The 25,895-nt window shown below is 38.7% G+C and overlaps 1 protein-coding gene and 1 non-coding gene across 2 annotated transcripts; both read left to right on the top strand.

The window, feature by feature from the left end:
- The first annotated feature begins 930 nt into the window (after positions 1–930).
- On the top strand, positions 931–1,020 carry TRNAY-GUA (transfer RNA tyrosine (anticodon GUA)). The gene is given in 2 exon segments: positions 931–967; positions 985–1,020. It is a non-coding gene; the product is annotated as a tRNA-Tyr (tRNA).
- A 322-nt stretch (positions 1,021–1,342) lies between these two features.
- Positions 1,343–25,511, top strand: MYBL1 (MYB proto-oncogene like 1). The gene is made up of 16 exons (XM_074577171.1): positions 1,343–1,793; positions 5,704–5,806; positions 5,929–6,000; positions 8,840–8,932; positions 9,982–10,202; positions 11,919–12,099; positions 12,324–12,398; positions 13,889–13,993; positions 15,071–15,304; positions 15,617–15,985; positions 16,400–16,542; positions 16,943–17,057; positions 18,733–18,849; positions 18,936–19,040; positions 21,082–21,261; positions 23,047–25,511. The coding sequence occupies exons 1-16, from the start codon at positions 1,774–1,776 to the stop codon at positions 23,173–23,175; spliced, it is 2,262 nt and encodes a 753-aa protein (XP_074433272.1). The 5' UTR covers positions 1,343–1,773; the 3' UTR covers positions 23,176–25,511.
- Positions 25,512–25,895: the final 384 nt, after the last annotated feature.

Raw genomic sequence — 25,895 nt, 5'->3', positions numbered from 1 at the left:
GTATGTACAAACTCCATGCATACAAGGCTTTATTTATACAAATAACTTCCAGCTTAAGACTTTTGTGTAGGGGAATACCTAGAAGATATACAAGTTATGCTTGAGTATAGCTTGTACTTCGTGGTGGTGATAGCTTCAGCAGGTTATTTCCTCTGTCATGGTGGTGAACAATTTTCTGTAAGCAAGCCATTTGAAAAATGTATTTGGAATAAGAAACCATACGCTGGTTTCTTAGTGGTCATTTGTTTTGACCATTCAAGTAAAAATCATATTAAAATTAATAAAGGAAAAAGCGGGCGGTCGGGCCCTGTGCTGGACTGAGCACACGCAGTGGGCGCATGGACGCCTTTAGGCGCCGACCCCAGCAGTGGGGGCGGCAGGAAGATCCCCTGCCCGTTTTATTTTTGGGTCTGTGATGCCAACATGCATCTTTCCGGCAGGTGCTCACACCCTTTTCTCCCGAGGGCTCGGCAGAGTTCACGCGTTGGTAAGCGCAGCCACAGGAGGATGTGGTGCAACGTTTGGGGTGCCCTATTTTCATCTAACGCAGTGGCAGGTAGAGCAGCCACCCCATAAGCGCGACGGTGGGGGCGTGACGAGACCCACGCTTCTCAGACACGCGTGGAACCACCCGGCATCAAGGGTTTGGAGGACGAAAGAAAGGGAGGGGTGAGGGAAAGGCGGACGGCGTCAGGGGCCGAGGGCCGCCTCCCGGTCCCCCGCGCTCACCGGCCCGCCGGTAGCCGGGAGGAGGCCCTGGGGGCAGGAACCCTCCGCTGGGCGCTCGCCCTGTCAGGCGGCCCGTCTGCCGCTTCAGACCTGGGCCTAGGGCAGGGCTTTAACACTCAGGTTGGTCCCGGGTAAAGGGGTCTGGACCCCGTCCGCGGGTGGGAAGAGTGTGAGGCGCGGGACGGGGAGATTGCGCAGCTCCCTTCGATAGCTCAGCTGGTAGAGCGGAGGACTGTAGAGGCACGGCCTGCGGGAATCCTTAGGTCGCTGGTTCGATTCCGGCTCGAAGGAGAAGCGTCACTTTTTGCGCCGCCGCGCGGGGCGCCCGCCGCTTTTTCCTTTCCCTCAGCAGCTTCACCCGCCGTTGCGCGGCCGCTCGCGCCGGGGCGTTACGGGGCGGAGGGTCGGGGAGACTCGCTCCCCCAACATGCCTCGCCCCCGCCGCCCCTCCCCCTCCCCTCCCGCGGCGGGCGACGGGCCCCGCCCCCGCCCCGCCCGGGTCGCGTGCGGCGGCGGCGGCCAATGGGGCGGCAGTCCGCCTGCGCAGATTCAAACGGTGGCTCGGGAAGGAGGCTGGGCGCGAGATTCGGCGGCACCCACCGAGCCCGCCGCGAGCGCGGCGGCGGCGCAGCCCGGGCAGCGAGGGGCTGGCTGGCGGCGGGGCCGAGCCCAGCCGGACAGTAGCCCGGGGTGGGAAGGCGCTGCCGGAGCCCGCGGCAGCTCTGACAGGAGGCGGGGGGGGAGGCGAGAAAGGGGCCGCTGCGCGCTCCGTCCTTACGGGCAGGGGCCAGGCCGAGGCATGCCTGACGCGCCGGGCGCCGGGCCGGGCCGGCGCTGAAGGCGGCTGTCGGGGCGTTGTGGATACCGCGGGGAGGAGAGGGCCGTCGGAGGAGCCCTGCCTGCCTCAAACCTTCCTGAGCCGCCAGTGCCCCTCTCCCTCCCCCGCGCCGCCCGGCTGTGAGAGAAGGAGCCCAGGCGGGGGCTCGGGGCCCCCGCGCTGCCCCCCGCTGCCGTGGCGGCCACCCCCTATGGTGCGCCCCGAGGATGGCGAAAAGATCGCGCAGGTGAGTGTGGCTGCGGGACCTGCCCGGGGATCCCTGCGCCTTCTGACCCCCCGGCCCGGTCGGTCGCTGCCTTCCCGGCCGCCGCCCCGCGCCCAGGTACCCCCCCGCCCATCGCCCCGGGATCCCGTCCAGGTGCCGCCGCCCCGCCCACCCCCTCTCCCCGCCGAGCTGTGCTGGCGCTGCTCTCGGACTCCTTCCACCTCCCCGGCCTCGGGTGTCACTGCCCACCGCCCGCCCTCTGCCCGATTCCTCCCTCGCCCGGCACCCGCACAGGTACCTGTCTGTCTGTCTTCCCTCCGGCTTACGAGCACCAGCGCTCGGGTATAAATCTCGCCTCTCACTTCTGTGCTTTCCCTCAGACCATCTTTGTTGTATCTTACCTAGGCAACTCCTTCGCTTTTCTTTTCTGTGGTCGCGGAGCCTGTCAGTAACCACTACGCTGTCTCCGCAGCAGCTTTTCCTGCTGATTACTTTCCTTTCTGCTGGAGTAATACTTCTTGCTTTTCTGCTCCCAAGTGGCTTTGGCACAGCCTTGATGTAAGGTTAGGGGTTGTTCAGTTAAAGTCGATGTTCAGGCCTGCTGATTCTTCCAATATCTTAAGTGCACCTGCTTTCTCTGATTTGACATATTCTTTGATGGAGGATGTCGTAATCTAGCCTTGAATATTCCTGGGAGAGAATATTTTCCTCAAGAGCTTCAGCAGCAGCCCCAGATCGTTTTGATCTATCTTTTGTTTTATTGATATGAAAATGGGTGTGTCTTTACTTTGTATTCAGAAGGTGGGTCTTGGAGAAGTTTTATTGCTATAGTTATTCTTGTCCCAAATAGAAAATCAGTTTCTGAAAAGTGATAAAGAAATGTAAAAGGAGGATTAGGATTAAGAAAGGAAAGAATGCTCAATGAGTAATACTAATGCGTGAGTTACCTATGGCATCTGGGGTTTACTGCGACTGCATACTTCTTGTGGAATTGGGGGTGGTTTCAAAGTTACAGACACTAAAATTGCTTCTGCATTTTTCTCTGACATGGGAAGAGTTCGTAAATTAGTATTCTTTTTCTGCAAAACTGCAACTAAAACAAGAAAGCAACGCTTTGGGGTTCTAGGTGTGTAAGGAACAAAGATTCATTAAGGGGCTTTGCTTGCAGTGGCTAACTGGTGGAGCTTTCTGGATTTAGCTGTCTGCAAGAATCAGCTCAGAGAGAGAATGTGTCTTGTTAGTCCTAATCTGCATTTTGTAATTTAAGAGACTTTCATCTGTGGTATTGCAAACAATAGTTTCGTCTTTGCAAAGCTTTAGCTTGTATTATCTCCCATGGTTATGGAGTGCTTTGATGTCATAATTGAAAATGCAACTCGTTGTGGATAGCAGAGGAACATTTGATGGGAGATCAGTAGCCCTAGAAGAATACTGTGTCAGTGTGTGGTGATGAATGATATCTCCATAACTATCTCTCATATCTTGTAGTTATAAGTTTACATGAAGGTGACTTTAAGATTGTTAATCTAAATGTGGAATAAGGAGAAAGTATAATTGTTTTGCACCAAATGGAATCAAGTTTAATTTTGTTAAACTACTCTTGGTTTTTACATTTGGAAGCTTAATTTTTTCCCTCTGACTGTTCTCGACTCAGAATTACAAAGACAGCTAGCACAGAACTCATTAAATACTTTTTTTTTTTTATTGTTACAGATTTGTTACTTGATGAAATTTGGTGGCTGTGTTCCACTTTGGGGCAGTATTTTAGCACAGCTTCATAACTGCTAAAGAACTGTCAAATGAACCCAACGTGTTTGAAAATCTTTTATTTTTAATTGAGAACTGAAATTAGTAGTACCAACCATTAATGTATATTTGATTTATAATCTACTGGTGTCCTGTTCTAAACAAGACTGAAGACTAAGTGGTTATTCATGTGGAATCAAGGTGCAAGAGAGGTTAGTGCTCACTTGGCTGGCCCTTGCCCCCATGAAGGGGGTTTGGCTGTGGGACGTGCCTGCTGCTGGAGAAATCCAGGTGCAGGGTTCTAAACAGCTGCTGCTGGCAGGGACCCTGCATTATCTAATACTGGTGCTCTTATGAGCATCACTACTGTGTACATGGAGCCCTTCCTCTTTTTTTAAAATCCCCACAACTTTTCATGTAATGGAAGACTCTGTTCTTGAACTAGTTTGCCGTGCAGTTTGTGAGTAAGGACGTTGTGTTGACAAACAGCTTTACCACAGGCCAAATTTTAATTATAAGTACATTGTATGGCCTGCTTGGTATGAAATAGGATTATAATATCAAGATACGCTTCTTATAATAAGAAGATATACTCCTGAAGTTTGTTGAGAACCTGTGGATAAGAGACAAAAAAAGAAGGTGGGAGGGGGAAGTGAAAACTCTTAGTTACCTGTGAGTTTAAATCCTATTTTCTCAAGTCTCAAGCCACTTAGTGCGAAACTCTTACAATCATTGTGTTTGTAGCTTATTTTTTTGTAAGTATTCTGAAGAACTTGCTGTCGACGTTTAGACAACCTTACCGCTTTGTATTTCACTGGCTCCACAAAGTTTTAATAGGCTTACATGCTACTAACTCCTTCTACTGCATCATGCAGCTAAGTAGAACAAATCCAGATGTGGCGTAGGATGTAGAAGCAATGTTACATACACTGTGTCTGCAAGAGCTGGGAATGTACTACCTTGCGGTAATTCTTTCGAGGAAGTAGTGCTTCTTGAATGACAGTTTATTCGTGTTAGCCACTGAGAACGTACTCAGTTCGTGGGAAATAACAAACATACATAAATGGTTGATCAGCATGCTGTGTGGGTGAATTGCATGCTGTGGAAAATAATGCAGCAATCTGCCATCTGATCGGTTCTTAGGACACCTGCACAAGTTAATTCCATTACTGGGAAAGTACTCTTTAACCTTGGGTTGAAAAATGGAAATAACTTTCAAGGCTGAGCAGAACTTATAAATTTAGTTTTGAACATGAATTTGTGATGTTTATATCGTGCTTTATACTGATAATAAAATGGAGAAAAGACTGCAGCATGAAACTGCTTTTAATTAAAGCTGTGTGTTTTGATAGGAGTCCCTTCTTTGTGTCTTTGCTATAACTAATGCAGAGGAACTGCTTGTCTTGTTGTTAGGCCTGGATTTCCACATGCATTTGAATTTGTGCTGTCTAACATGAGTCACTGACATATAAGTTTAAGTGATATTTCCATGAAACATTTCCCTGAGCTGCTTGTTTTTAAGGCTTTGTTCACCAAGGCTGTGAAGTATGCATTTCTCCAGCAGGTGGAGCGTGATCTACACGGAGTCACAGAGGTGACCTGGCTTCCTGCCCCTCTGACTCTTAACTTAGAGGGTCAGCACTGATACTGTAATTATGTCTTGCTGGAATATTTCTCTCCAAAGATTTGTATCTAATTCCTGTAACATTTAGGAAACGCTTTTATTCAAGGCAGGAGCCCACTTAAATATCAAGTTGATGCTAAATGACTTGGCACCATTGTTGTGTTTGTTGTTTGAGTTACGGAGTTGGAACATTAATGCATTTTGCAGACTAGCAAATTACTTTATCTTATAAGCTCATTTGTGTAAAATAAAGATTCATAAATGTATTACAAAAACATGACCTTAAATAATAGTTTTTACTTCAAATTTAAGTCTGGACTTGGAATGAATTATCTGTCCATATCCTACTTCAGGGCCTTGAAATTCGAGTTAACTCTGTTCCTTTGACATGGTGAATATAGGCCACTGCTGGAGGCAGATCTTATGTTCGTGCAAATTCTGTATGTCATTTTAGAATAATATGTACATATTGGAAAAAAGCTACAAGTAGTTAGAAAAAATAAGTTCTTTAGAGTTATTTTTAACGCTTTTTCTATATTCTTCTCCTGTTGTACTCTGCAGTGAGGAAGACGATGACCTTCAATATGTGGATCATGACTATGAAGTACTACAGCAAAAAGGTTTGAAGAAGATATGTAACAGGGTGAAATGGACACGTGATGAGGTAATACTTTTTTTGGCTTTAGTTTCATTCCTATATGATATTGGTAGCGCATGAAACGTTATTATTTAGTATCATATTGGGATAGCATGTAACATTTATTGGCTGAGATTATGTCTTAACAGGATGAAAGGCTAAAGAAGCTGGTGGAACAAAATGGTACGGATGATTGGGCTTTCATTGCTAGTCATCTTCAAGTAAGTTGAATTTCTGTTTCAGTTAAGTTCCCTTTTAATATTTATTTACTTTAGTCATGTATCTAGTTTGGAAATGAGGTGAAACAGAAATCAGAAACACATAATAGTAAAAAATATTTTAAAGGGTGCTTGTAAATTGGGCTTGAGAACTAGCTTAGGCCTTGGAGAACCTTATCAGCTCAGGCTGGGGCTCAAGTGATGGTCTGAAATAATCAAAAGTAATTGATGCCTTCTGTCCACCCTTGCTATTTGTTTTCATTCTGGAGTATATTCTTGCTTCCTGTTGATTGCATCACTGGTGGTGGTTATATCTACAGGATGTAACCCACCCCATATCCCTTTTCCTAAGAGTTTTTGCTTGTTTGTTGTTTTTTTTGTTTGTGGGTGGTGCTTGGGGTTTTTTTTGATTTTGTTTTCAGTGACGTCTGCTTCCCTAACCTATGTAAAACTTTTCACCCAATGATATCTTCAGTTGCTATGAACGGAATCTCAGCGGGTTTCTCGGAAGTTTCCTACTGGCTCTTAAAATTTCTTGTTCTGTTCCAGTGGTTGGGTGGAATGAGTAGAAGACCTGTTGGTTCAAACATTAAATGACTCCTCAGCTGTATGAGCTGCACTGGTAGAAAATACCTACAAATAGAATCAATGATATCTGTTTCTCTTCTGATTAAATGTTATAAAATGCCTACTATAAAAGCATGGTTAGACTCTAAGGCTGAAATCACTACCTAGTATTGAATATTCAAATGTTAGAAATAAAAAAAAAAAATTACACCCACCCCCCTGCCTTTGTGGTTCTTGTAATATTGAGTGGGATGATACAGTTGTATGAAATTCCTGTGTAACTACATAAAAATAGACTTGAATTCTAAATGCTGAACAACTGTAACTTTTCATTGTTCTAATCATACTTGTGCAACTGTGGTGCTTCTGATTTTTATTTTTTTTTTCCTAGGTGGCAAAGTATAGCTATCAGGGAACGAACTCAAAGCTTCTAAGATTAAGGGGTGCATAAGCAAATTACTATTCCTTATATGTATATTATCCCCTTCCAAAAAGCAGTGAAATGAATGAATGGCAGAGGAGAAAGAGATAATACCAAAAAGCTTTTATATTAAACTGTTCAAAAATACGTTTGGTGATACTGATCTACAGGTGCAGCATAGAGTTGCATTCAACAGATCTAACAGTTTAATTTAATAAACAGTTCTTCAGCTGAAAACAAAATCTTCTGGAGACAGAAAGCTATTGTTCAGCTGAGCCCAAGTGAGGTTGAAAAAAGGCTCCCCAGCTATCATGGGAAACACACTAGGATCAGACTGCCCATTGCAGAGTTGTTGAGGTTGGAGGGAACCTCTCAAGATCATCTAGTGCGATCCGCCTGTTCAAACAAGGTCAACGTGAGCAGGCTGCCCAGGAAGACCAAGTATATCTTAAGTTACTAGCATGTAAAGGCGCTCAAACTGCCATGTTTTCAGAACCCCATTTCACTATTGGGCTGGGCACAAGTAAAACTTCCCTCTATTCTGCTCAAAAAAGTGACGATGGCTTAAAGGTGACTCTCAAGAGAGGGAACACAGCTTGTATTCTCTTTCAATTTATTGTGGTTAAGGCACACCTGAAACGATTTTATGGTTTTATCCCATCATTTGTTTTTTTTCTTCTCCCCCAGATATATCATAATTTCAGAAATGCCTGGGAGGTAAAAACAGTGAAAGGCCACAGTTTCAAATTTTTTCTTTCATTGAAAATGTGAACAGCTATCCTATATTGAACCAGTCTCCATCAGCTTATTTCCGTCAGGAAATAATGGTGTTTTGTAACAAACTCTAGTGTGCTTTTTAATCATATGGTATCTACTTGTGATTAACTTGAAGGTACTGTGATCAACGTAATTTTAGATGTAAAAAAAACCCAAACCAGTGGTTTGAGTATTTTTTCTGGTCTTGGAGACTGCTTCTTTTTTAACTTCATCGTAGCATGGTAACACCTTTACTTGGTAGACAAGCCCAGCAAAACCTTGAAATTGGTACTTGCTATCCAACAGCTTGCACTGAAGAGATTAAATCATCATGTGCCAGTGTTATAAAAGGTGTACTACTATGCTGTGGTGGGGCAGGCTCTTATCTGCATGTTTCTAAGGATTGGACCAACTACCCTGAGAGCCCAAAACTTTCCTACAAACAGTTTTTAGGAGGCTAAGTGAAAGCTTACTTCTCTTTCATAACTGGGAACAATATTTCAAAAGATCCTTAGTGAAGCTACAGAAAAGCACCATCTGTCCTGAGCAGAAAAAGCAATGTTGTTTAATTAGTATGTGTTAGCTAAACTTCATATAAATTGGTTTCCCTTACACTGTAGTAAAGAGCTAAGAATATATTCAGTTGAGACTTAGAAAAATGTTTATCATATTATTTGAAAGGAAAAGTATTTGCTTTAAAAATGTCTTTCCTTATATAGGTTATAGATAATGTCAAAAGCTTGTCAATCACATAAGGTTCAGAGAAGGTGTGGAGTAATGAGGATAAAAATAATTCTAAGTTTTTCTTTAGAAAAGAGTAAGTTCTGAGTTTGGTTATCAAGTAAGAACACTGAAGTAATTAGATTAGAGCTTTGTGCAAGGCTGTTGGTTTTTGGTTTTTTTTTTTTTCTGGAGAAGAGTTTTTTATAAGCAAACGGAAGAAGAAATAATAAAGGAGAATTTAACTACGATACTTAGAACAAAGGTCTGAATAAGTCTTTTAATTTGAAATAAGCCAACAGTTCTGGCTAGCTAATATTTACAGTCTTATGTATTCAAGAATTTAACAGCTACACCGGTCTTCTAAAACTATTTCAGAATCGTTCAGATTTTCAGTGCCAGCATCGATGGCAGAAGGTACTAAACCCAGAATTGATTAAAGGTCCCTGGACTAAAGAAGAAGATCAGAGGGTAATAAAATCTAATTGATACTGTACTCTTTCATTGTAATAAAATTGGCATGTGACTGCTAAGAATGTGTACTTTTTCTTAGGTTTCATCCCCACAAAGATGATGTATCTTGTGACATAGGTAATTACATTACATTATGCTGTGTGAGAAGGAAAAAGAAAATGCAGCTGCTCTTAAGTAGATGGAATGTCTGGTCTGCTCAAGTGTTTCATTTCCCTTTGCTCAGATTGCTAGCTGAACTACCCTAGCTTACCAAATAGAGGAGAGCTCTTTTAAGCACCAAAGATCAAAGGTCTCATTTATACCCCTTGTTCCTCAAACCCATCAGACTTAAAGGGGTTGTGAATAAGGGAAAATAATTCATACTCAGCTGTTAATGAAGCTACCAATGGTGTTTTAGACTCCTTTTCCCCATCTCTGTTAATCCACACTACAGCTTTTTGCCTGAAAAACCTGTTCTACTCTGTAGGGAGGTGTGCATATAGCTTTCACATGCAGTATTTCAAATCGACTGCTTATTCCCACTGTTTAAAATTGTTTTAAGATATTTAAAGTTGGTATTTGTCAACTTGTGAATATGGTCTTCCTAATCTCTTTTTTACAGTTCTCATCAGTCTTTTAAGAAAAAGCTTCTAAGGCGTAAAAACACACAGAGATGGGATGAAAGTTGGGAGTAGAGGTGTGGGGTTTTTCTCATATGTATGTTGTTGAAAAAAGTCAAACCAAGCATCTTTACCAGCTTCTTTTTTTTTGGTCTGTCTTAATGTCAGCTTATGTAATGGGTAACAGAAAGGAAACTTCTAAATTAATTTTTTCATCAGTGTATACATATATTCTAAACACAGTGAATTTGGAGTTAATAAGCAATTTTCTGATTTCTTGAAAAATACTTTTAAAAATCCCAAGACACTGTCTGCCTCTTTAGGCCTAGTATCTTATCAAGGTGACTGTTATTATCCTATTCTAAAATGTGAGTTTATCAGTGTTATCAGCCTTTGATTAGGAAAATTAGGGTTTGGAATTATAACATGCTTTCATCTGTGTTCCAGGTTATTGAATTAGTTCAGAAGTATGGTCCAAAGCGCTGGTCTCTAATAGCAAAACATCTGAAAGGAAGAATAGGCAAGCAGTGCAGAGAGAGATGGCATAACCATCTCAATCCTGAGGTAAAAAAGTCTTCATGGACAGAAGAAGAGGACAGAATAATCTATGAAGCTCACAAGCGTTTGGGAAACCGATGGGCTGAAATAGCCAAACTTCTTCCTGGAAGGTGCTTTTCAACTCTGTTTATGTTAAGTATTGGAATATGGGAAGCGATCATCGCACAACTCTTTCCAATATAATTTGTTACAGAGCATCTGTTGAAACCTATGTCACAACATTTTTATCTTGATAGATACTAAAATTTTTTAATATCCTTTCCATTTGATTATGTATTCTTAAAAAGCCATAAAACCAATAAAAAGACCTCTAACACTCTGCAAGTTCCTTCAAAAATCCTCCTGTTCACTTAGAAAAAAAACTGTCACTACAAGTAATAGTGGAAGAATGCATTAACATCCTATGACTTGATATCAAAGTGCCATCATGAATATGCATCTGGGGTGACTTTCTTTCTGGTTTAAGATCAGAAATTCTTTTTTTATTTACTTTTTGTGGAACACTTCTTGTTAAACAGGACACTCAAAAAAGAGAATCTTGGTAACCTTCACAAGTTCAGGCTTAGGAATCACGCATTGCAAAGCCAGTTGGTTACCATGTAGTCTCTAAGTTAATAATGAATTGTATGTGTTGTTCTCTTTATCTTTCTTTCAAGTGTGATCAAGTCAAGTGTCAAGTCTTTCACTTGTGGAAAACAAAATTTTAGTGTATAAAGAGTTTAATGAAATAAATTTTTTTTTTTTTACCTTGTGCTATTAATTGAAATTCAATGTTAAGCTGTCCCTCTCAGAATTCAGTCTGTGTGCTTAGGAGGTGACTGTCTAGCAGTGCCCGAGGAATGTCTCCCAACTTGTTATGTTGGGAAAATGAGTCCTTGGAGATGTGTGTTTAAAAACTTGACGTTTAGATTAAATACACAATCCATGAATCACAGGAAATCCTTTGAAAGAAGGGGAAGGGAATGGATTGCATCTTAATAGAATTTCAGTGAAGGAAGACGAGTTTGTAAGGACACAGGCATTCCTAATTCACTAACTTATTTCTTGAAAATAAATCCAAGATGAGACTCTTAGCTGAAGATTGGATCCTAGACCTAGAACACTTGTAGGGTTCATCCCACACTAGTGGGATGAAAAAGGGGAATACTTCTTGGAGTTAAGCTTAAATGAAGAATGGGCCTTAAAGAGATTTTTATTTTACCTCTCTCTAAGGCTAGTAATAATATTGCTAGTATTTTAGACCATAATGCATTCATATTCCACTCTTGCCTTAATGCGTGTATAGTGTTAAAAGTGATTTCCGCCTGCTTTCCCCATACAAGATCAAGGGCACCAAGAGGTAGTGGGATGTTCTTCCACAAAGCCGCCCATAAAACTCAAAGCTGGGAATGCAGGCTGTCATTTTTTTAGAAGAGATGTCTTCCAGTGGCAAGCACTAGCCACAGTGCCCTTATGCTGTTGGACAGTAGGATGATTGCCTTAGCTTCGTGTTCTGCAAATTTGTAGCAGAGGGTAAATAGTGTAGTGACAGAGAACACATGGTGGTTCCAAGTGGCCAAGAAAAAAGGCTTTCACCCATGATAACAGCCAGAACCAAGGCTTTCTCTTTTGCTGCTTTTAATTTCCTGCAGACATGACGTTTAGTCATGGACGTTTAGTAGGAAGTTTTGAGAAGAGTAGCTCTTAAGTCATTCTGCCAAATCAAGCTGCCGGAGCTTTCTGGATTTGTGGCTTCAAATTCACCTACTGTACAAACCTTGTAACTTACGCTGTATGTTAAACTTCGACATATGGAAACCAGTCACTATTGTACACTTTCATTTTAGGACTGATAATTCAATTAAAAATCACTGGAATTCAACAATGCGAAGAAAGGTGGAACAGGAAGGATATTTGCAAGATGATATAAAGTCTGAAAGAGCTAGTTCATCCAAACAGCCCCAACCTTGTCTGACTATGGAACACTTGCACACTCAGAATCAATTTTACATACCCGTTCAGACACATGTAAGTTCAAAATCCAGAATAATTAGTATTTCCCAGTTTCAAATAATTTTTGGGTTTGGAACAAGAAATAAATCTGAAAGAATGAAGATCTGTTGAGTTTTTTCGTGATGTTATGGTAATTTAGGATTTGTAAGCCATAATAAATAGTTTATGTGCAATAAACTAGAGATAATTTTATAGCCTCCTTTTCTTCAGGGTTTGTAAAATGATTTGTGTCTTTTTAGATTCCAGCATACCAGTATGCCTCACCAGAAGGCAGCTGTCTAGAACATGCCTCAGCTTCTTCCAACTTAGTTCAGGTAAATTGTTAACGGGCATTGTAAATTAGGAGAATGTACTGTGTATTATGCTGTAAAATTAAGAGTTTAAAACCTATAACTTCAAAATGTCCTTAAGTCTTCATCATACACGTAGTTTTATGTAAGTGTTCATCTGTAAGTAGGCTTGCTAGCTTAATTAGTATTTCTAGGTAGGATAAAAGGATCTGTCTTTATACATGCCAGAAACACAACGGTTGTGCTTATTTCTGACAGATTATGGCTTAAAACATAGTCTGCTAGTTAAATCTTTAGGTTAAAATTATGACCTGTTAGTATTACCTAGCTTCTGAGAGATTTAAAGACAAGATTTCACTACTTTATATATGTAATAAATATAACCCTATGTGAAAGGCTTGGTTCAAATAACTTACTGTGACTTACACTTATGTCTGTGCTTTTTTGTTCTCAATAGGTTTTAATTTTTTCTGACTGATAAAATTCTGTCAATCAGTTGAAGGTGCTCTTTTACAACATTCTAAATGTATTCTAAAGTATTGAAAAACTTCAAAACAAAAAAAATTGGATATGTTTATTTCCTTTTGCTCCTTTGGGCTCACTTAGAATATATCTGAAATTCCTCATGTGTTGCAGATTGAATGTAGATCTTGATTTACAATATGACTTCCTGGAAGATTTTTGTGAATTTTAAATTAGTAAAATAATTATTTTGACACAGGGAATAATAAATACTTTGTTTATGCTAGCTGCATTTAGAGGCATTCTGCAGAACTCGGTACCTAACCTTAAATTGCCCTGTGCAGGTTGTCTGTTTCATGTTGCGTTTTCTTCTCTGATCTCAGTATAAGAATACAAATCGTAACAAAGGCCTCATATGGCCTTTGACGGTCTGGATTGCACTATACGGAAAAGTATAAGATACTTTCTGCTCCTTGAAGTCCTCCCTAAACTGGGGAGTATAACTAGTTTTGAAACTCGTGGCATAAATCCTCAACTTATCTATATTTATAGCAGTTTTAAGGAGGTTAAAAAGAAAACAACCAACCAAAACCAACTAGTTAATTTTCTTTTCTGATCGTAGTGGTAGGATTGCTTGTGTAGACACTGTCAGCAAATGCTGATTTGAAACACTTTCCGGCACAGTTAGTGAGGATAAGTAACTTGAAATTCTAGAAAGCACATGAAAACACAAGCACATCTACTAAGGTGCTAACATTGTTGCTGCTATTAAACACAGAACTGAGTGACTTTTGGTTAAAAAGTTCTATAATGTACTGAGCTTTTACAGGCCGTATTAGAAATTTGTTAAAATATTGGCTTGTATACCACTTTAACATCAGATCATTTTCCTGGTAATTGCTGGAGTTCTTTCGCTTGCAAGTGAGTACTGTGTTACAAAATATCCTGCTCTGTGTGGATTTCTGTTAAAAATGTGTTACACTGTAGAATCTGTACTGTGGAGGGGTGACAGCAGTGGAAAATAATAATGGCTTCTTTCTTAAATTTTTCAGCAGTCATTTATCGATGATGATCCTGATAAAGAAAAGAAAATAAAGGAACTTGAATTGCTACTTATGTCAGCAGAGAATGAAATCAGAAGAAAACAAGTGTCTTCTGTAAGGACTATACATTTATGTAAATATTTGAATATGCTTAACTGAGATTAATCCTCAGCAATTTGTAAATGGATGTTTGGTTTTGTGTGGGTTTTTTTCACTCAACCTTCTAAATCAGACCTATGTCTGTTGGGTTGTAAAACAAAGTCTATATATTACAATTGAGGCAAATTATTATTAGTGCAGTTTTCTAAACTGTGAAAACAGCAGAAATATGACTTGCAATTTGGCAGTTGTTCCTACGAGCCAAGATTTTAATCCTCTTCAAGAGGTTGCATGCTTGTTGATATCGGCGGCATTCAGTTTTATAGATCAGCAATGTTGATCATCTGTTCCACAAAGAAAGGTGAAAAACCTGCAGATGACAGTCACTTATTTCCTCAGGAACAGAGGGCTGTGAACAACCTCAGACACCTAACCAACCCAATCATACTGATCACTAATTTAGATTACAGTTGAACTTCCAGTTTTTTGTGGTGGAGCTATTCCTGGCATTCTCTTGAAACAGTGCAACATTCTGCCAATTTAGTGCAATCTGCTTTTATTCTAGATTTCCAGTGGAAATGAAAATCTGTTTCTTGAGTACTAAGCAGTGTACTAAAACGGCATAACCATTCAGAAGTTAAGTAAACTGTCAATGCAGAATCCGTGTTAAAAAAAAATTGTATCAAACAAGAAGTATTTCACATTCTAGAAACAATTTCTAATCCTAAAATGTACCTGTGTTCTGTAGTGAAGATGACTTCGTAATATACTGATGTTCAGGAACACAGAAAACTTGCATCAGAGATGGCTTCCAATACAACCCATAATTATCTAAGTTATAAGCATGTATAAGATATGAATGAGAGGTAAGATAAAAATCTTACACAACTTGAGAATGTTGAGTATGTTAGTGTAAGGAGAAGACTAACTGCCTTAATGCAAATAGATAATTAGTGTTTGCAAAAGCAGAAAATTAATAGTTATGCTTAATCTTTCCGCATACTACCTTTTTTTCCCTCCCTGCGGTCACATAATTCACTCTTTTCAACTTCTAAGTTGAATAAGATTGACATGTTTCTTCATACCTTTTAGCAAGCTGGAAACTTACCTTGTTGGTCTGGAAGTTTTGTCACGGAAGATTGTGTGTCTAATACACTAAATAGCCTTGGGGAACAAACAAGTGATTTCTACAGCATGGATGAGACCCACGGCACATCTGTTCAGCAAAATTCCCCCCCTAGGTATTTGGCTGTGGAAGCAAATACAATGTTATCATCTCTACAAACCATTCCAGAATTTGCAGAGACGCTAGAGCTTATTGAATCTGTAAGTCTATATTTATTCTAAAGAAGTGTTTATTTAGGAACATCAACTTACACAATATGTGTAAAATACTCTTGAAATTACCTTCTGCTGTACTTGTCTGTAGTTTCACCCATATTGAGTGATTTGTTTTATTGCCTGTTTTAAATGAATTATGTTTTAAAATATTGTGTTTTAGGATTGTATGGAAGATACAGGGTGAATAATTCAGTATATGGCTTTTGGAGGTAGAGAACTGTTAGATTGGCTTGGACATTGCAAAATAATCTTGGATAAGCCTGCTGGTGTTTGAGTATTTTGCACCTTGCCTCATAGGATCCTGTAGCGTGGAGTGACGTCACCGGTTTTGAGCTTTCGGAGGCTGTTGTATCTCCTGTCAAGCCAGCTCCTGTTAAACTAATGCGGATTCCACACAATGAAGGGACTGCTGAGTGCCAGTATAATGTCAGCGTTGTGCTTGATGGCAAAAAACACAGTAGCATCAGTGGTGAGGAAGAAGCAGTTTTTCCAACAACCCCAAGCTTAACTAAATTCAGCACTCCGCCTACTATCCTAAGAAAGAAAAAGAGATTGCGTGTTGGGCAATCACCAGTTAATGAACTGAATGATGGCTTGTGTAATGATGCCATCAATGTTGCACTAAAGCATACACCAGTGAAAACACTACCATTTTCTCCATCACAGGTGAGTTTATTTTTAAATATTGGTAAACTATGAAGACTGCAATGGCTGGATTATAAATTACAAGTACTTTAATAAATTGTTAAATAACCTATTTCCTCTGTTTTGAAGACTAACTAGTGGGAAGGGGAGCGGCAACTTATGTCTGAGCTCACACTTTCTCTTGCAAATAATTGTTGATAGAGACCTATTGTCTCTGACTTAATTAAGCAGTAGGGATTTTAAGGAGAAAATCAAGGTTTCAGTGATAAATATTGCAAATGTCTTGGAGTGTAAGTCAAGAATAGCTTATTGGGGTTTGTCAGTAAAAGCCTTTCAGATATATACATAAATTTTTTTTTTTTACTGCTCAGTACAGTGTTGAAGTTTTGTCCTTTAAGGTTGCTTAGTTGTTTTTTTTTCTCTCTTGCACTTAAGTTTTTCAACACTTGCTCTGGAAATGAACAATTTAACCTTGAAAATCCTGCATTTACATCAACTCCAATCTGTGGGCAGAAAGTTCTTATTACGACTCCTCTACACAAGGAAATGACACCAAAAGATCAAAAGGAAAATGTGGGGTAAGATTATTACATTAAACATCTGGTGTGTTGCTCAAACAAGTTTTTCTGAACATTGAGAAATTAATCTACCTATATGCATACTGTGAATGAGTTTTAAACCCCCTAACACTTAAATGCTTGTGTACAAACAAACTGGCTTCCTGTTTTTAACTTAACAGAAAGTGACTTGTATTTAGTTAAATTTTTTCCTTTTTTAAAACACCAAACAATATCCAATTAAAGTTTAATATACCTGGGGTAGTGCTATGGTGATCTTAGTACTTTCAGATTCACGGCGGTGATACCTGTTGTGTAAATTAAGGTATTTTAAAATGTTTCTTAGATTCTTTTTATTACATAACTGTTGATAAGTAAAATATTAAAATGCATGTATGAGCACTTTTCTATGCTTGAATAGTTTTAGAACTCCCACAATTAGAAGATCTCTTTTGGGTTCAACACCAAGGACTCCAACTCCTTTTAAAAATGCTTTGGCTGCTCAGGAAAAAAAGTATGGTCCCCTCAAACTTACGGTATGTTGATGACATTGTTTATTTTCTTCTTTGTTAATGTCTAAATGCCCTCTTGTTTTTGAGATATTGTAAGCCTCAGCATGATCTTAGAAAGTATTTTCCAACAATGCTGTTATTTCAGTGATATTCCATAGAGAACAGCTAGAATGTGAACCAAAAATATTTCATATTTTGTCAGTTAGACTACTATCCTTCAGTGTAGTATGGAGGCACTGTCTTTTTGAATGGTATTCGGTACATATCATCATTTGATCCATAGTAATCTTAAACACATTGGTTCCGCATTTGTGAGTTGTTTTAAATTTGTGTAGCCTTGCTAACACTGTACCTCTTATGAGGTGGTAGCATTGTCTGAGATTTTGATTTCAATTTTCTGTTTTTTCAAAAGAAAATTTATAAGTGAGAGGGTGAATGGGTGTGGGTCCTCCAACTGGGTAATCTGCTAAGAGCAAACTGGTGCAGATGAATGTGACTGACTTCGCTATTTTAAGCAACTTTCACATTTGACTTGAAAAACTGCATTATCTTTGAATCCTCTGGACTATGTAAGAGCTGAGTTGTTTTCTGGTTTTGGTTCTTCTGCAGGGCTAGGACTCAAACTAGATGTTTACCACAGCACGCTAGGATTCTGAGAATTTTTTTGATGCGAAGATGTTTGGTAGTGTTTTATCCTTCATAGGGGCTTACTTGAGTGACGTCTACAATTTTCTTCATCCTTAAATCCAAAATCTTAATGTAGCAATTCATAATTCCTCTGATTCTTCTGGCTGTCACAGAAGATTTTTTTTTTGTTGACTGTAGATAAAGTTACTCTTTGTTTGTTTGTTCCAAATGAATTCAATTTTTGCTCTCTTCCTAGCCTAGCTAAGGTATGTTAATGCATAATAACTTTTGGAATTCAGTAGACATATGCTTTTCAAGTTCTGAAAAAATTCCAGCCAATATATATTGACTACTTCTTTTTTGCGAACACAGAAGGTAGCTCAGACTTTGCCACAGGGCTTGGCACCATCTGTGTTACCCTATAGATTCACAGTCTCTCACTATGCAAATGGAGTGGTTTGGCATTCCTGTTTCTGTCCACTATTAACCTCCTGTTCAAAATCAAATTTTGAGGGCTTAAGGGAATTCTTCTCCTGTTGGTACACAAAGGAGCCATCTGTATGGCTTCTGTGAAATTCTGTACTGTACTTAGAACTATCAATGTTTTATTCAAAGATTTGTGTTTAGATTGATATAAATTCCTTTCCCAATAGCAGTCATACTTCTCTAGTACAGTTTTTTAGTATGTTTGCATCTATATATACATATATGGGTTTATGTATGTGTTTAATATATATAAAGTATTTTGATTCCTTTTGTCAGTGGATAGCCATTGCTAATAAATGCAAGTAGTTTGCATGTCTTCTTCAATGCTGCCTTGCATTTTTGAGGCACTGTGTGCATGTGTATATTTTATCTGGCTAGAAATAGTGTGGCGTAAAATGCATTAAAAAATCTGCATAGCCTTGAAATGTTGATATGTAGTTGTTAACTACAATAGCTTAAATCCGTTATCCATTGCTATATTTTGCAAGATCTCTTTTCTGGCCTACATTAGCTGAAAGTAGAATATGGTAAAAAGTAGCAACTAATAGACTTCCTGTATTTTCTCCTCTGATTTTAATTAACTTAGTCACAACCACTTGCCTTCTTGGAGGAAGACATTAGGGAAGTTTTGAAAGAGGAAACTGGAACAGATATATTTCTCAAAGAGGAAGATGATGCTGTGTATAAAAGCTGCAAGCAGGAGGTAACATTACAATAATAATTTTAAATAGGAAATAACTGCTTTAAAATAATATTTTACAATTTTTCTCTGCAAAATATTTATTGCAGCACAACTCTTCTAAAAAAGTCAGAAAATCACTGGTCCTAGATCCATGGGAAAAAGAAGAGGTTGGTGCCCAGCGCTTCACGGAAGAGAATAGTTTAGAGATACCGGTAAGTATTAAACTACTGAAGAGCATCACTGACAGCAGTATTAATATAGAACTGAGTATCTTTCATTCTACCAACTAAAATAAAGTGCTTGGATTGAGGCTAGATTCATATATCTAGAAAGTGAAAATCATCTTCAATTTGAAATACTACTTCAAGTACTTAAGCAGTACTTGAACACTGGGCTTGAATTCATGGATGAATTCTTCCTTTCGGGCCTTCGGAGCAGGACTGGTAAAGTAATGTGGATGCTTTGCAGATTTGCTGTTATAGCAAAGCTGCTTCCGTGCTGGTTACCTATAAACTTTAGCATGGCAGGGGGGTTGGAACTAGATGATCTTTAAGGCCCCTTCCAACCCAACCCATTCTACGATTCTGTAATATATGGCACACTGAAGCTCTCTGTAATATACCAGGAAGGTGGCATTTGCCCCCATGTTTTGCATGCTTGACAGTCTGGCAGACATGTTCTGAAGATACCTAATTGCATATTAGGCAGCATGTTTTTCCTTTTCCTGCTTCACATAGTAGGGGAATACTTTAAGAAATACCAAGCACGTAGAAGATGAGGTTTGTGGGCTTCCTCTGCCTGAAGGAATTTGAATACTTCTGCCTCAACAACAAAGACATCAAGAGTTCAGAGATGGGGCTGGTTTGGTCCCTCATTCCTTTAAAAAGTAGCCCAATATTTTGCTAGTTGAGTGGTTATATAGATTAATCTTCAGTCTTGTAGTTTGTAGGAAAACTGTATTCTAATCTAGTTGTTAAATTAATGTATGTATATGTTTAATTCTGAAAGAGCAAAGGTCTGTGACCCTTGATCAGGTATAAACCTATATGCAAGAGGTAGGAGCCAAAGTCCCTAAAAAGAACAGGGGCTTAAGTCATACCCCTTTCTGCTATTGTAGCTGGTTTGCTTAATTCCCTTCTTAAATGCCTCGTAGACTCTGTGCCAAGCCTCCGTGTTTGCCCGCTGGGTGTTGGGTGCTCTGCCACCTAGTGGAAACTCCCTGCTTCCCCAAGAACATCTCTGTCTTGTGAGGAGCAGCATTGCTGCAGCCGTTCAAAACAGAAACAAAATGCCCGGTGTTTTCTTAGGAATGCCTCGTTATGACATGGTATATTATGCATCACTGGTGTTCGCGTTATTAAGCTAAATGAAAGACACACTGTGACGTTGTGGTATACTAAAGGCAGTGGACTGGGAAAAATACACTTTTCCTCCATTTTAATGAGGGATGCTGGTTGCAACAGGAACATTCGCTCTTAGCCAGAGAGATAGTGGTAGTATCTGATTTTAAAATGTACCAATCCTTAAGCAGAAATTGTGTGTCCATGTGGTAGTAAGTTAGGAGTAAGGTACGAGATAGAATAAATATGTAAAGGTAGTTTAACGCAGTTTAATGGTGTGGTTTTGTAAGCGAACAAGTACATATGCAACTGTTACTCTCATCTAATTTTGCTCTCTAAAATTACCATATACCTTTCTTCTGCTTTGCTATAGTGAAGCTGAATTAATTTATTTTTATTTCCATAAACATTATCAGCACATAAAACTCTTTTGGAATGATCCAGTGCTTATTTCCATTCTTAAACCAGTTCCTCCCCCTAATACTGGTGTGATCTTAATTTTTTTACTGCAGCTTCCTTGTGCTTACTTTCACAAGGGTTGTACTAGGATTGAATTACAAGCTTTTTTCCCTTTAAAACTGTTCTGTAGTTACCACTTTATCAAGTCTTTTTCTTAACAAAACGTAATCAGCTGCAGCGTGGCTTTGCATGAAAGAAACCAGCTACTCAGTAATGCTCGAATCGTGCAAGCAGCTACTTGTTTTACTGTGCTCAGTATTGACTATGAATCCCAGTATAGGCGAGGCTAGTTCTTCATATACCGTTCATTGCTATTTTTTCCTCCAGATTCTTTGCTAGGGTCTTTCTGATAGTATTTGCTTTGTTTACATTTTGGCTTTTCTGATCACAGCAGTTGAAGACCTTTTTTTTTTTTTTTCATTAAATACTAATTATTATTCTTTTTTGTCAATAGTCAGAAAATGCATATACCACATCTTTATTAATGATACCATTGTCGGAAATACATGACAACAGATGTAACCTGACATCAGAAAACCAGGATACAAATCCAGCAAACAAAGCAAATGCAGTAATAAAGAAGAAACTGAATGCATGTGCTTCAAAAAATGTCAAACTGGAGAAAGCTCTTCAGGTCTGGATGCAAAGAATTCTGTTAGTTTTGTTAGCAAACAAATAATTTCTTTTTGGTTTCTGTCTTGTACTAATATCTGGAATTGTTCAATTCAGTGATCTAGTTTTGGTCAGTGTTTCCGTGATCCTTCTTTCTTGTAAGTTGGTCATTTGTCCACAAAGTGTTTATTCATAGCTAAGTTCTTTAAATACAACCCTGATGTTTCCCTGAGTGACCTCTAAGATTGAAAAGTGGGGAAAAAAGTCAGGATAGGGTAGGCTTACAAAACAGGTTTGCGTACCCAAGTCTAGCAGTAAGAAAGCTTGACTTGTTGCAAACTAAACCTCTAGAGCCACCTAAGTTTCTAAAATTTGGCTGGTACTTCATAATAAGCTCAGTGGGATTCATTAAGCAGGGTTCATCCACATGTTCTGTTTGGTAATTGTTCTTGTAACATCATTGTTCTTGTACGTCTGTATATTTTCCATTCTGTTTAAACTGTGGAACCTAGTTTTTCCTCTGTGTGTGTCTTGACTACCATGTTTAGGGAGAGATTCTCTTTGACCTGACTTGGTACCTGTTCTGGTTTGCCCCATGGGGAGATAATGTTGAAAGTTTTTGTGTCTTCTCAGAGTATCTACAGCTCTGTATTTTTAAAAAAAAAAAGAAAAAAGAAAAAAAAGGCAGGCAGGGTACCTGGTGCCTGATCTTCCATGTCCCACTTAAGTGCTTTAGCAATTTTGTGGTTTTAAGTACAGAGACAGCAATAGTACTTTCTGATCCTTTCTTATGAGAAGAAAGAACAAACCTCAATTAATTGTGATATTTTAAAAAAAGAATTAACCGCTGTGAATTGCAGCAAAGGTGAATACATCTATCTGGCACAGAACTATATTCTTAAGAACACTTAAAAGGGGAGCTTAGTCATATTTACAAATATTCTCATTGAACCATCTTTCTCTTTTTGCCCTTTCCCCTGAGAAATTACCCCTAACCACAAGTCCCTTCCATGAGTCAAGTCCTGCTAAATTTATAGAGAAACTCAAATGGCTAATTTTGTCTGTGCATCTATATGTAGAACTGATCCTTTGGATCAGTTTCCATCTCAGTGTACGAGGGAAAGAATCTTGCATTCTTCATTATGCTACAATCTGCTAGCGTCATGTCCAGTTTAGAGCTGCTACATGTCAGCTTGAGATTCAATAAATTATGTAAACATTCAGAGTTTGCTTCATGGCAGAAGCAGGATTAGTGGCTCAGTTTTTCTTCCATTCATTATTTTTATTCCTAATTCCTTTGCCATTTCTAATATATTCCCAAAACATCTGACCATTCTTCCACAGCTGTCACTTTGGTTCAGTGAAGTCCTTTGCAGGATTCTTTTTCAGCTGCCAAATCATTTTGCCTTCCTTGGTGTCTCCAGACACCTGCTAATAATGTATTTTTCTGCTGGCTGAACTTAGCACATTTGAAGGGGGAGATATCCAAAGAGAAGATTACTTAATTAATTAACTTCCCTTTTATGTATCAATTGTTGAACTAGTCTCTTTTTAAGAGTGTTTTTCATTTTTTGTGTTAGAACGTAAAGCATAACACAGATGCACTGCTAGGGAGCTGGATTAAGGGGTGGAGAGGGAGCTTTGTCACAGGTTTTAGGAATTGTGTTGTAAAACTGAATCCTTCTGCATAAAATACAGTATTGATAGACTTTAGTAATTTATCATTACTCTGAAAGGTTGTACGAGAATTGCTCAAGTATTTTAGTTAGTTAAAAGAATCTTTTTAACTGAATTTTATTTTATGCAGTCAAGTTGTGAGTGGGAAGCAGTTGTTTATGGAAAAACAGAAGACCAGCTTATCATGACTGAACAAGCAAGAAGATATCTGAGCACATACACGACTACCAACAGCACTTCAAGGGCTCTGATCCTGTGATGGTCACTGCAACTGACAGCCATCTCTTTCCATTGAAACAGACACAATGTTGAAGGCGATTCCAGCACAATACTTGTGAATTAAGTCTTTACTTTGAGACGGTCTGCCAAGGGAAACCTTAAAGCTACCTTAAAGCTCCCTTTCTTCTTTTGACTGGCAAAGAACAGACACGAATCTCTTGTATTCTCTACGAAGGGATAGTACAAACAGTTCTGCAATGAATTTCGTAACGATTAAAAAAGTAACACCCTAAAATATGATAAAGAATGGTAGAAGACATTGCAGTACTGACAACATACAGTTTTTAAGTCTATTTTTCATATTTATTCTTTTGACTTGCATTGCTTTTTTTCTGTTAGTGCATTTTCAATATAGAGTAGGTTTATAGGTTGTTACTCGTTTCCAAATGAGCAACATACATGACTGAATGTGCTTTTGCTTATGTAGCATTTCTCTAGTATATAAAGAAACACAATGGAAAGGAGTATAAAGGAAGGATAGAAAGTTGCACTACTAATTTTTTTGGTATGCTGCAAAACAATGAAATTAACTACAGTGTTAAATATATTTATTTGCAAATGGTACTAGAAGTAGGCAGAGGGGGGTGAATTAGGTTTTAGTGTAAAGCATCAGTATTTTCTTCATAAATCTCAAAATGAGATGATTGTTGAATGTATTGTACAGTATGTAGGAACAGGGAAAGTTTTGTAAATTCAAAAGGAGTCTGTTTTTGTAATTTATTTTCATTTTAAAGCTTAAATGTAGATATTTATATGTATGCAGGTTGTCTAGAAGCCAACGTTGTTTCCTGTTAAAACAGCTAAAATGAAAAAAGGACAAGTTTAAAGTATGGAATAGTAGAAGAATTACAGTGGTGAAGTGTACAAATCTATACTGTATGTTACATCTATGAAAAGATTGCACTATAACCCTTAAATCATGTTGGTCTACAAAATAATTGCAAGGTATACCTGTATTATACAGCAACTGTTCCTATACCTTGTTTAAGTATGTTTAGAAAGGAATGGTAGGGTCCTATATGTGACCCAGGAGTACTTTGTCCTGCACAGGAACTAAAAACGAATGCATTTTAAATATTTATTTTTTTTAAAAAAAGAAACTTGGCACCTTGGATCTCAAAACAATTATATCTGCACTTAAGTTTGACCATTATATACTTACTAAATGTTTGAAGAGCAAAGAGAGCATTCTTTTATTTATGAAAAATCTTTGTCCTTATTTAAAGGTATACAGGTCACAACAGTTGCTTTAGTTGCCTATTTTAGGTATTTGCACTTATTTTATGTCTTTTTTTTTTTGAAGGAATGTTTTGGTTTGCTTTTGTTGTAGAGATTTTTATGCAGTTAATTTTGAGCAAGTTATGATGGGTATCAACAAATACTGACAGGTAAATAGAATTGTACACTGTAGTTTTAGTTATTTATAATTCAAACACTCTTCCTCTCCACTCCCGGGTGTGCTGCTACAGATAGTGGCAGAATCGGCTTGCTGCTATGAGAGATGGAAAGAGCGAGCATCATATGCACTGTATGTAAAATTACAAAAAATGATGTCAGGTTCTCTAGTTAACTTTATGAGATCAACCAGTACTATGCAGGGTGTGGAAAGTATTCCTATCACTTTAATAACGAAGGTGGTGGAGCATAATTTATTAATGGAGAATTTTAACATGTCATGAGTGGCACAAGGAAGGTAGTGGGTTAGAAAACTTTTTTAAACATCTCAAAGCTTATACAATCCTTATTTTTAGGAGCTTTTTGATATTAAATATTTGCCTGGCTATGATAGCAGTAGGCATAAACATTTTTAGCAGTTTTTAATACACATCAAAATTTTAAGGGGGGGAATCCTATGTAAGCAAGGGGGTCAGAAAATACCCATCATGCCAGGATTACTCTCACCTATGAAAACTGAGAGGAGGCAATTGGAATTCTTGGCAGTACTAGATTTAGGTGTGCATTACCAGAATGTATTTAACAGCAGCATTTAACGCTGGAGACAGCGTTTAATTCACAAAAAATGAAATAAGACATTGAGAGAGAATGAATATCTAGAATCTGGGTGATTTATTTCAGTAGAAGTGGTATCACCAAAGCTGCCTATACCAAGTTTAAGCATAGATTTATGGTAAGTAGTATTAATTTGTGTTGGTATTGGTTGGATCGTCTAGTTAACTCCTACTTTGTTCCTTTAGCAGGAAGGTTTTAATCTTTCATATGTCAGGCATCTTTTATTACTTTTTGAATGTTGTGTGCATTTGCATTTCTTTCAGTTTATAAGTAGATTGTACATGCAGCAGCCAAACTTGCATGACACCTAAATACATATTACTCCATATTTTTGTTTTAAGGTTTGACATAATGTGCAACAAACACCTTGTTTATCTTAGTTTTTGTTGTACTACAAACTTCTATTTTATGTAAGAGAATCTCACATTCAATACAGACCATATTAATGACAGAAATAAAGCATCTATCTACCAGGTTACTGTAAGTGCCTTTTATTTGAGAACTTAAACACTTGGTGCTCGTTAAAGCAACGTGTTCTTGCATGTGAAACTGCAAGAAACCTGCCTTTTCTGGACTGGGCAGAGACAAACAGCAATTGTGGGAACTGGTGGGTTACACAGCAGGATGACAATACATGCTTCAGCCCAAACTATGTGTAAGCCTACTTGTGTTTGGTTAACCGCTTGTATT

Source organism: Larus michahellis, chromosome 2, assembly GCF_964199755.1.
Source record: "Larus michahellis chromosome 2, bLarMic1.1, whole genome shotgun sequence".
NCBI lineage: Eukaryota > Metazoa > Chordata > Aves > Charadriiformes > Laridae > Larus > Larus michahellis.
This window is presented reverse-complemented; position numbering and strand designations above follow the sequence as displayed.